We start from the raw sequence: 12,719 nt of genomic DNA on the forward strand, positions 1-12,719 counted from the left end.
CCGAGATTCCAACATTTTCGGGGGCAGATGTTCTTGCTCAGCTAAAATCTCTCAAGCCTAAAGTCAAAGGGAAAGGCAAAGCCAAAGTCAAAGGCTTCGAGGCACAACTGGACTCACATTACCCCCTTCTTGCCGCTTCCCTATTTCAAGAACCTCAAACTACCTTACAATATCGATGTGATGCACACCTAAAAGAATGTGGCAGAGTACCTTTTCCACACGATCCTCAACATTCCTGATAACGAAGCTAGAGCCGATCCATAGAGAATTTGTGATAGACCATGTCTGAACATGAAGCCTCCCACAGGCGGTGCAAAAAACTGGTTCAAGCCAGATGTTAACTTTGTACTTAAACCACCAGAAAAAAAGGAAGTACTTATCTGGATGAAACACATTTTGAAGTTCACCGATGGTTATGTATAGAATATAAGTAAGGGAGTCAATCTTTCAACGGGAAAAGTGACCGGCCTGAAGAGTCATGACTACCATGTATGGATTGAGCGGATAATGCCGGTGATGGTTCGAGGCTATGTCCCCGAGCATGTCTGGCAAGTGCTTGCCGAGCTAAGCCATTTCTTCCGCACGCTTTGTGCTAGAGAAGTAAGTAAAGACGTGATTGAAAAATTGCATAAGAAGGCACCATAGTTGATAGTCAAGCTAGAGAAGATCTTTCCGCCAGGGTTCTTTACTCCGATGACACATCTCATTCTGCACCTTGCGAACGAGGTATTGTTGGGGGGGCCTGTGCAGAATCGCTGGCAGTACGGCCCTGAGAGACAGAACAAGCATCTTCGACAGAAATGTGGAAACAAAGCTAACATTGAAGCTTCCATACCTGAGGTAGTTATCCTAGAGGAGGTGTCCGACCTCAGGACATCATACTATCCAGACCACGTTCCCCACCTGCATAACAAGGTGCCTCGATACAATATAGAAGAGCCCAAGTATCAACCCAGGCTCCATCTATTCAACGCGCAAGGTGGGAGGGCCGGGGCCTCGAAATCTTATAGCATGCCACGACAAGAGTGGGAGGACCTCATGTTCTATATATTGCACAACATAAATGAAGTTGAGGAAGTGTGGATGAGGTAATACCACAACACCATTCCTTTATGTCTTCCCCATCATCATGTTCTATGTTCACTTAGTCCTGTCTAACACAGCTTTTCTTTTTTTAGTGATTTCGTTCTGGAGGAATGGACGGGAATGAATCCTCCTACTGAGGCGGAGGCACTTACTCTTCTCCGTCATGGAAACCCTGGACATAAAATTTTTATTGCTTGGTTCATGGAGAAAGTAATTTTCCACACTCCCCTATTAAATACCTAGTTCAACATTTATTAGTTAACCAAACTAATGCATGCAACAATTTCAATTATACTTGTAGGGAAAAGATCCGAACATATCTATGGGTGATGAATTGAGATGGGTTTCCATGGGTTTTGACCCTGCCGTCATGACATATAAAAAGTATGATGTGAATGGCTATCGCTTCCATACAGAGGAGCACTAGAACAGCCGGACCGATCCCAAAACTATAAATACCGGAGTGTACACTCCCGGTCAAAATTCAGTAGACTACTACGGAAGGACAAAATATATACGAGATTAAATTCCGCCAGGGGCATGAGACCCTAAGTCTGCCTGTGTTCAAATGTCGATGGTTCGATCCGTGGGAGGGAGTAAAACATACACCTTCCATTGGTTTGGTCGAAGTTAAACCATGAACCGTCTATGTCGGAGCCGATCTCTTCATTGCATCTACCCAAGCTACACAAGTATATTATCCATCTTAGCCATGCCAGAAAGAGTACCTAAAGGGTTGGGAAGTTATGTTCAAGGTGTCGCCACATGGTAAGCTACCGGACCCGAATGAAGACGACTACTACAACATTAACCCCATGACATACGAGAGAGTGTTCTATCGACAGCAACCTGATGATGATGATGCGGTTAGAAATGATGACGGTAGACCATTGGGTGATGATGATGTGGATCCAAACGGCGACGACGCACGGAATGATGGTGAGACGATTGTCAATCAAAATGACAAACTTATGCTAGAAAAGTTAAACGAAGACGCCGACGACGAGGAAGAGCCTCCACCTCCGTCAGACAACAAAGATGATATTATTGATAGTGATGATGAGACTGACCGAGAAAGAGGTTACAATAGTGATGATTCGTAGTTTCAAACTAGGCCGACGGCTAGGCCATCGGCATAGCTCTGCCCCAGGAGCGCCCAGACGCTGCCACGTGGTGCTTCTATGCCGACCGCCTAGCTGTCGGTGTAGTTTCAAAGTAAGCCGGCGGCGTAGCATAGATGAGCCACGTGGCGGCCAGCGATTGGTCGGCCCTTGACGGCGGCGGCCGTTAGACGGTAACGTTGCCGACGGCCAGGGCCGTCGGCATAGATGTACGGCTCCCGTCGGCATAGGGCCTATGCCGACGGCCTTTCTGTGTCGACGGCCTCCTGGGCTACGCCGACGGATTTGTTGCCGACGACCCTATGCCGACGGGCGCCGTCGGCATAGGCTTGTCCCGACGGCCAATCAGGGCTATGGCGACGGCCAGGGCCGTCGGCATAGGGTGCGGTTCCGGTAGTGGGGAACATCCTCTCCTTGGCCGGCTCGCCAACCAATCTCTTCCTGAGCCGGCAGAAGACCTTGATCTTTATAATCTTGAAGAACGAGCTCGGAAACTTGGGAAGGCATCCAATTGCAATTGGTGGTTTTTGACATACTAAGCCGCCTACGTGAGACGGAGGACCGCAGAAATATAAACGACAAGTTACTTATGAAATAATAACTCGCTACCTCCGTTATATGATAAAGACGGCACTACCTGTTCTGGACAAGACGGCGTAATGGATAAGTCACCAAAACAGTGAGCCGCCTTGACGACCAAAGGCATTTTCAAATATCTGGCGGATTATAATCTCAACAATGATCCGGCAACAGCATGAAGGCGTCTCATTCTAAATTGTATGCTTTTCTAAATCTTTCTGCTAAGTGTTGGATAAACAATTTTCTACTGAAATAGCTACAATTACCGATCTACAAGCAGCTCAAAAAGGGAAAATAATTGCTAAACCTAAACACAACGGAGGACACGGTTCAACTATTTATGGGTTCTACTCATAGTTTTAAATAGCCGGCATTTTTAGTCGTCTTAGAGAAAAAAAAGATATAAGGAAACTATGGCGGAGAGGTGCAGATGAACGCCGACGAACTCTAGACGAACTTCGACGAACTAATGTGAATCTAAGGGGAAAGCATGGAAGTACCTAGCTGTGGTAGTTGACAATGGAGGCGCACCACTGAACTCCGAAGAAGGCGGGGCGGCGCTGCGGTCCCAGGCGAGGCAGCCGATGAAGGTCGACTGGGGCGGCAGTGCTCTAGTTGCTAGAGTTTTCGAGCACGAGGAAGAAGAAGCGGAGGGGGCGACGTAAAAGTAAAAGGATAGGTATAAATGGCAGGCACGAGAATTGAGGAGGCACAATAACTTTTGGAGCCACCGGTGCCTAGATTTTTGGGATAAGCAGATACATTCGAGATCCGTTATGATGTGATTATGACTCTACTGGATTTATGAGTCATGATGTCATTGCTGCAGCGACATAGAAAGTAAAAAAAATCTAAAGGTATTATAAGCCAGCATTCTGCGATTTAGAGAGGTGTAAGTTTTGACCAGAAGAAAGACTCGCCAAGTTAAGAGGTGGAAGATTGACAGGAATAAATTCAAATTAATCTGGGGCCTAATGTTGGGGATATAAACCCAGGATACGACCCGCCATACTGGGCCGGGTTACCAAGGTGGCGACTCAAGAACCTGAGTCCTACATGGGTCAAGATGGGCCAACCAACGATCTACAAGGCAATTCATCGGGTGGGCCAGCTTAAGGCCCCACACTGAAGATGGCGGCTCGTGGCCCGGAAGGCGTAAGCCACCCGGAGTTCCCTTACTTGGGAACATGGCAAGTTAGAGATATGTTAAGTCATGGGGCTAAGAGCAACCCGGACTCTTGTAAGCCCAGGGTCTCGACGTTTATATAAAGGTGAGCCCCTGAGGTGGATAGACTACGTTACAATCAATCGATAGCTAGGTCAAGCAAATCCGCTCCCTTGTAATAGATAATCCAGCAATACAGAAAGAAGGACGTATGCTATTACCTCGATCGTGACGGGCCGAACCTGGGTAAATATGTGTATCTCGTCCCGCTCAACCTTCACCTGGTTGCGATGGCCTCACGAATAACTCCTTTCACAAGGGCAACTGCCATGACAAAACCACGACATTTGGCCTTACAAATCTAAGAGCACTCATGCCTTGAATCTTCATATTGGCCTGTAGCATATAGGCATGTGCAATGCAGATAGACTTCTGGGTATTGCTGATAAGATGTTTGATTATTAACAAATCATTTTGTTTTCTCATGCTAATTGGAAGTTTGGCATTGTATTACCATTCCAATACTTTTTTTGTTCAATTTTGTTCATCAGAAAACAGAACCATGCCGATTGTAAGTTCTTGTTTGTAGTGTAGCCTAGTGGCATCATAAAGCAATGCTGTTTTCGTTCAGTGATGTCTGAATATCACTAAGCCATTTCCAAGCCTTTTCCGTTCTATTGTGTTCTTCAGGAAAAATAATTATGTCCAGCTGTATTTCCTAGGAGATATGTTAGATCCAACTTTACTGCTTTAGATGAGAAGCGGCTAAGTGCAATTTAGCATCAACGCGGAACTGAACATGGAAGGGTAGGAACGAAGTTAGGAAGCAGTGTGGTCAAGTTCTGTTCTTCAAAGTGTGTATGGGGGCCGAACCAAGCAGCATGATTATAGATGAAGAGTTTCGTAATACAGCAGAAAATGTTGTTCTGTGCACACCAATCAATCGAGAGACTGCACTGCACTGGTAGGGAGGCATTCCATTCCAGGGGACATTTGTCCCTGACCTGGCCTAGCGGAGCAGACCACAATTAACAGTATCGGAGGAACAAGAATACAAGATGCATGGAGGCAGATCAGGATGGCATTGACAGATTCATTTTCTGTCTTCTGCTTTCTGTTAGGCAACGATTCTCGATCTAGTATTCTCACGCACAATCGCTCACATGAGATACAAATTGTCTTGGAAGGAAGAAGAAAACGAAAGGAAAAAGCCCCACTGGATGGCTTCTCTTTCCCAACTTTCTCCCTTAAGTAGCATTCTTCCACTCCGGCCCCACGTACCTCTGGTTGGGCTGCTTGATCCTAGCTGGCCGAGATGTGACGCGGCCTTCACCCTGATTGGTTCTCTGGTCCGCCGTAGCAGCATGATTGGCTACTATGTCAGCGTTCGTGGCCTCGATCTCGACAGCTTCAGTCGGGACGCTGACACTTTATATATTGCAGAACAGGATGCTAGGAGGTTGTTTACAACTACTAAATTTTAGAAAAGTGTCTCAAGTGTAAGAATTAAATAATCTCTCAATGGTAATTTATTTATGCTCCTCTTTTGCAAGCTAAGGCGGCATACAATGCATAGATTAAATCGCGGGAGAAACGATTTAGCGGCAGCCTCTCCCAGCAGCTATAGCGGCCGCCACAGCGGGAAATCGCGGCAAATATCGGAAATTTTTCTAGTGGAAGAGATGATTTCTAGAGGGTTTTGCTCATTGTTGAGCCATTTAGAGGGATTTGTGGAGGATTTCGCGGCAGCAGCCATAGCGTAGCAGCTAGGATCCCGGGCAGCTATAGCGCAGCTATCATGGCTATTTCGCGGGCTATTTGAATCTATGATACAATGTACAAAAAAGAAAACAAATCGATTGCAGAGCTACCGTTTTCGTGTAGGAGTTCTCTTCCTTTTGATGTAGCTTATAATATGTCATTTTTCTCGATTGTATTGAAACAACAATATGCACCAAACTCTTTACATTATTTTTCCGAAGAATGTATAAGTGTATTCGTGGAGAATGTCTGGAAATCATCATTTGCTCGATGATGGCTAAACTTTTTTGCAGAGATGACGATAACTTGTTTGTGGTGTATGACTTCACAGTATCTTCTTTTGTGTGCGAAACAGAATCAAAATTTACAGCTTCAACTTTCCATTTCTCACTAGAATAGTGTTTCATGAAGATCAGACATTGGTTTTGCCTAGTTTCCTTACAATTGAGATAGATCTGGACTCCTGATATTTCTTGGTCAAGTCTCTTCATGTGTATCTTCCCTGCTTCTTCAGCTACGTATCATACTAACATTACTTCAAGCTCTACAAATGTTAGCTATGCCACTGTTTCAGTGGCGGAGGACGAAACATTTTTTAGGTGGGGCAAACTATACAAAAAAATTGATGCAAAACCAATATAAATAATACAAACCAAATTTATCGTCCATTCGGTCATGTTTTAAAAATACAATAATGACAGTAAGTTTTTCTCTTAGAAACACTATATTCCAACCATTCAAAATCCTTATACCATACTGCTCGAAAGCATCTTTCATCTCTATCTGGTGGAAAATTGCGGCAAATTGGTTGAGTTGGACCCATCTCTATATAAGCAGATCTAACATCATCTCTAATATTGGGGCTAGATCTATCAAGTGAAATGTGAAGTCTAGATCATCCTTTACGTAATCCATAGAAAAAATGGTCATACCTTCATATCCTAGAACCTCTCCTTGACTATGGCTTCCACGGAATCTAGAATCTCTTCTTCCACTTGTTCAAAAGGCGAGGAATTTGCATGCTTCTAGGGTTCGTCTTTTCTTCCGTGCGTGTGGACTCTCGCTCGGTTGGGCATACCGACGTCGACAAGAACGGAATATTAAGATACTACTCTGAAACATTGCGGTATATTAAGATACTACTCTGAAACAAGAACGGAATCCAGTAAAAAGACATAACAACCCAGTATCTGCTGGTACGCTGTGGAACAAGATGATACAATTTGAAATAAGGGAAAACCGAAAGTTACATAGAGCACTGAAAAACAAAGACAAACCATACCAAAACCAGAAAATGTAACACGAAATTTAAATAAACGGCGGACAGCGAATACATGCCGTACATGTATTCATGGAGGGTAGAAAGCCATTTCTCATGCTACTAGTACCAGTATCTGCGTACACAGACCACATAGAGGCTAGAACGTAACCAACTCAGACATCCAAATAGCTGGCAAACTCACGGCCGCTGGTCCAGACGACGTGGTCCTGCGGCACCAAGTGGCACACCGGCACGGTGCCAGGCTTCACCTTGAGCACCTGGAATGCGACGTGCCTGGGGTTCCAGGCGGCCGTTTCAGCGTGGCACACCGCGACGGCCTCCACCGCCGTGCCGTCCTCGCCGACCATCGACAATGTGTAGGCCCTAGTTGCCCGAGGCAGGTGGCACGCGAACACGGCGTACGCGTACGGCTCCGCGTGGCAGACCAGGAGACGGTCGGCGCCGGTGCATTTTACGTCGGTCAGGGTGTACTCCTGCCTTGGTGTTCCCTCCTTACCGACGACGGTGGACATGGCCCTCACGTGGCTGGTTCCAAGGCTGGACGTGGCAATGTCGATCATGGACTCCAGTGACGTGGGGCACCACTTCTGCTCGCCCTTGGCTGCGGGCGCCTCGCAGTGGCGCAGCGTCTGCACCATCTGCGCCGCCTCCTGGGAGTCCTGTTTCAGGGAGAAGTGGCCAAGGAGAACGGGATGGCGTCGGCCTCGCTTCGTGGCAAAAACTTGTCACCGGCGCCGGGGGTGGCCATGAAATGGAGCTTCATCAGCTTCTTCCGGCCCGCGTGCATATGCAGGTCCTTCTCCAAGAAGAAGAGCGCGGCGCTGGGGTTGTCGGGCAAGTGCAAGTGCCCCTCCACTGTGGTGTATGAACTGAAAAACACATGGGATTTCTCACCAACCGTCGTGCCCCCGTGCTTCCCATGCCCGCAGATGACCGACGATGTGCAGGAGCAGCCGAGAGAGGGAGCTTGGCATGGGAGTGTTTGGAAGAGCAGACTTCCAGTACTGCTCGGGAGTCGGAGTCAAAATGGAAGCCCCTGCTGCATTGTTTACGAACGCAGTCTGCAATATGTTTCTTGTTACTAGCTACTGGAGTACTCCCAAAATTATTTAGTGATAACAACCATGGAATAAAGATGATAACTTGTAGAAAGTGGTGGGCATACCAGTAGAAAGCCAAGAAGGCTGGAGAGGAGACGACCCATTATTGAGAGCAACAATGAGGAGCACGAAGCAGAGGAGATGATTGATGTCCTTGCTGCATCTAGCTAGCTAGGCACACATGGATACTTATACAGCTAGCCCCAGATCAATTCTTGCACGGAGGGAGCTGGTCAAGATCAAGGGAGCAGGGGAAGTGGGGCAAACCAAGGATTTGGTAACCGAGCGAAATTTCCATTTACCGAGCGGTTACCGCGATTATCGATGCCCCCCGGTAAATGGGCCTACCGAGCAAATTATACCGGCCCGTTTGAATTTTTTGCACGGCCCAGCCAAGCCAGAGGAAGCCTACACACACCGGAACACAACCACGCAGGAAACCTAGCCGTCTTTCTCCCCAAATCGAGTCCCCGCAAGAAATAGGCTGCTGGGCGTGAGTGAGACGGCGGCGGCGGCGTCGCCCAATCCGCCCTTAGATCTCTTTCTCACAGCAGCGCCACCGTGATCTCACCGCTTCACATCGTCCACCTGGGGCGCCCTCCGGCATGGCGGGTGTTGGAAGGGGGATGGGGCGGGGCAGTGGCGATGGCGATGGCGGGTTGCGAACAGTGGGGGTCGTCGCCGGCGTCCATATCCCATTCCCAGATCAAGAGGCTATTCTCGCGTGTCATGGGAGAGGTCATGGCAGCGGCAGTGCAACTATCCCCGTCGGCCGTTCATCGGGAGGACAAGCAACGGGATTTCTGGATGACATCAACCGAAGCGGATTTGCCACCGGGGTGGCTCGTCAGGGTGGCATAAGCAGAGGCCCGGAGGTTCCACTGCCGATTAAAGAACCAACTAAAGGTAGGGTTGTGTCCTTGTGGATCTACGTTCATTTTTGTTTCTAATTTCCTGTCTAGTATGCTTTCATTTTGTCTTGAATCAAACTAGTTTACAGAAATAGAAGTAGTCCCAAATACCAGTATTTACTAGGTGGATCAACTTCTTTTGTAGTAATGTGCAGCAGGTTACACACTTCACTCGGCCTAGTTAACTGAAAGCACATATCCAAGAGATGCAACTAAGCTGTGTAACTTCACTCGACTTATACCTGAGTAGAAGAACCCAATATGCCCGCTATAACTAAACGCTTCACCTTATTTTATAGAAGTTGTCCTAGTCAATCCAAGTTAAATGGAACATAATTACATAAGCTTCTGTATTTTTGTTTAAGGTAATGCAAATGATGTAACAAACATATGGTGTCATGGGAAATCATTGGAAGGACAAGCATGGGAGTGTGGATATTGTGCTTTACATAGACATGGTGGGGGTGCAACCCGATTCAAGCAGCATATAGCTGGATTGGGCCCTCATGTCTTCTCTTGCATGAATGCACCTCATCATGTAGTTGCCATTTTTCGGAAAGCCATTCCAGAGGGAGAGGCCCGAAGGAGGACTTCCAAAGAAGGAAAGAAAAGAGTGGTAGATGAGGTCAATCATATAAACAGTCAAGGTGCATCAATACATATTGATTGTGAAGATGAAGATGATGAGATACTCCAGCAGACCCTACGAAATTCATTACGTGGAGATCATGGGAGAACCAGCGTTGTTAAAGGAAGTGTAGGGAGCAGCTCAAGTGGTGTCAAAGACTTTTTTGACGTTGATTTGGCATATAGCAAGACTAGGCCACAACAGACAATGGAGGCGTGTATTAACAAGGTGGAATACGAATCTAGGATTGGGAAGGCTTGGGCAAAATGGTTTCATGCTAATGACATCCCTGGGCACAAAGCCAATTGTCCATACTTTGTAGGAGCAATAAAATTGACTCAAGACCTTGGCAAAGGGGTGCCTGCCCCTAAAGGGATAGATATTGATGGAATATATTTAAATACCAACTATGAAGAGTTGCAGCAGTATGTGGCCAATTTCAAAGATGATTGGCCCACATATGGTGTCACTATCATGTCAGATTCGTGGACTGGCCCTTCACGGATGAGCATTATAAACTTTATGGTGTTCTCCAATGGGCGTATGTATTTCCACAAATCTGTTAATGCCACTGGACACATGCAAAATTCAAAGTTTGTGTATGAGCACATCAAAGAAGTGATTGAAGAGATAGGGCAGCAACATGTTGTCCAACTCGTGACCGACAATGGCTCTAACTTCAAGAAAGCATGTCTTGACCTTGTTGCAGATTTCCCACACATCACATGGCAGCCATGTGCAGCTCACACCATTAACCTCATGCTGAAGGAGATGGGATGCTTTCCTGAGATTAATGAAGTGGTTAGTAGTTGTAAGAGAATTTGTAGATTCATGTACAATCATTCAACTTTGCATGCTGAAATGCAGAAGCACATAGGTGGAGAGTTGGTGCGACCGAATGCCACAAGGTTTGGAACTAACTTTATGTTCCTAGAAAGCTTTTGGGATAAGCAAGAGAAATTCCAAGTGTGGATGACATCTCCAGAGTGGAAAAATAGCTCATGGAGTTCCGAGGTTGATTATGACTACACATATGATTGTTTGATAAGTAGGACCTGGTGGAATGGTGTGAAGTGGGTGCTGGATTTAATTGGCCCAATATATAGCATACTTCGATATGCTGATTCACAAAAGCTTGGGTCACTTTCTGGCTTTATGACAAAGATGATGCATGCTAGGCATCAATTGAGTTCATTGTTTTCTCATGATTCTCTAGACCAACACGAGTACCTAAATGTGGTTGACAAAAGGGTTGAGCATTTATACAAAAACACATTGATGGTTGCAGGTAATAGTTCTTGCTGCCATAGAATTGTTATTGTTGGTAAAATGCTAATTATTCTTATTGCTGTCATTTCTATGGTCATTGCAAACTAATTCTTGTTGCCCTGCTGTCTTTCCATTCTATAGCCGGTGTTCTGGACCCGGCAAGTCACTACAAGTATAACTTTGGAAAAAGTCTATCACACATGAGGGCACTCAATGCAGCACTTAAGAAGTTGGCTAGTCCTTCAGAGTTCATTGCTATGATTCCTGAAGTTCACTCTTATGTCAATACAAGAGGGGCTTTTGAAGGCATGTACCCTCGTAGTGCAGCTGAAAAGGTGTCCCCAACTGAGTGGTGGATAACATTTGGAGATACTACACCGGTGCTTCAAAAGTATGCTATTCAGATTGTTTCTCAATGCACCTCTTCAAGCGGTTGTGAGCGGAATTGGAGCACATACGCTTTAGTGCATACACTAGTGAGGAACCGTCTTGGTTTTGAAAAGTTGCACAAGATGGTTTTTTGCCACTACAACCTTGGGCTGCGAATCCGACTAATTCTTGGTGAGACAAAAGAGAAAGAGGTTGATACTTGTGCGTTGTTGATGAATACCTCTCTCTATGATTGTAACAACGAAATCATGGATTGGCTGGGCAACTCAACAAGTGATTCCATGCAAGATGAGGATGCGTATGATGGTGATGGTGATTGTCCAGTGGTCGTAGAGGTGGGACAAAAGAGAACTAGAGGAAGTGGGATGCCTCCAAGTGAGGAGGAAGAGGAGGAAGAGGAGGCAGAGGATGTAGATGATGGGGAGGATGATGAAGGTCAAAGCCCTTTAGTTTATATTAACATTATATGAATTTGTGTGGTTCAAGTGCTAACTTGTAATTTTTGTAGGTAACAATGACGTGCTGCCTAACGAAAACAGTGAACCTCTGCGGAAGTCTACAAGGAAAAGGAGGAAGAGGAAGGTAATAATGAAGTGCTAACTTTGTCTGTTTGCTTGCTGCCACCCAAAATTTTATATGCTTACTGCTATCTCATGCCATGCATCCATTTATTATATATTGTCAACAAATTCTAAGACATGATAATATAAACAAATTTGTTTGCTAACAACATGACATCTAATTTGCTCACTGGCAGCTTGATTCGTTTTAACGAAGGAGACTTGCAAGTCTAGAAGGAACTGAATGACAATTTGGTTTGTTGCTCAATGCTATGTACTGTGTAATTGACCGAATCGATGGTCTTTTGTTATGGGACTGTAATATATACTGGCTGCACTTCTTTTGTTGTTGGACTGCTATGTGTCTTCCTGTGTCTAATCTTAAGTTTAGTCTCTAAAGTCTGAAGCTATATTATTAGACTGCAATCTCGTGGGCTTGTGGCTGATGGTTTATGAGAATTGTATATTTTTGTTGGTCGTTCTATTGTTATATGCGTTGTGGGTCTCTTAAGGCCAGTTACTATTGCTATAAACTGCTTATATGCCATCAATATAGGGGTGATGCTGTCAAAATTTCAAAAAAAATAGTTTTGGTGTTAAAATTTTTGAATTCAAAAAATTTCATTCGAAATTTTCTCGGTATTTCGTGGTAACCGTGGTAACCGCATTTATCCGTCCCCCTCGGTAAAATTGCCTCATTCGGTAACCAAAATCTTGGGGCAAACTCGTGCCGCTCGGGGCTGGGAATCTCATATGCGACACCATGATGCGGCCGCGTCTCAACTCTCAAGGGTCCCGGGGGCACTAATTAGTGGAGTGTGGTAGCCCGTCGTGCTCGTGCCTGGTTGGTGGCAAGCATTAATCAGG

The 12,719-nt window shown here is 45.7% G+C and overlaps 1 protein-coding gene and 1 pseudogene across 1 annotated transcript; one reads left to right on the plus strand and one right to left on the minus strand.

The window, feature by feature from the left end:
- Positions 1-7,146: 7,146 nt before the first annotated feature.
- Positions 7,147-7,820, minus strand: LOC123138605 (BURP domain-containing protein 3-like; annotated as a pseudogene).
- An 897-nt stretch (positions 7,821-8,717) lies between these two features.
- Positions 8,718-12,336, plus strand: LOC123133126 (uncharacterized). The gene is made up of 5 exons (XM_044552663.1): positions 8,718-9,000; positions 9,371-10,921; positions 11,044-11,727; positions 11,801-11,874; positions 12,050-12,336. The coding sequence occupies exons 1-5, from the start codon at positions 8,721-8,723 to the stop codon at positions 12,062-12,064; spliced, it is 2,604 nt and encodes an 867-aa protein (XP_044408598.1). The 5' UTR covers positions 8,718-8,720; the 3' UTR covers positions 12,065-12,336.
- Positions 12,337-12,719: the final 383 nt, after the last annotated feature.

Source organism: Triticum aestivum, chromosome 6B (genome assembly GCF_018294505.1).
Source record: "Triticum aestivum cultivar Chinese Spring chromosome 6B, IWGSC CS RefSeq v2.1, whole genome shotgun sequence".
NCBI classification, from domain to species: Eukaryota; Viridiplantae; Streptophyta; class Magnoliopsida; order Poales; family Poaceae; genus Triticum; species Triticum aestivum.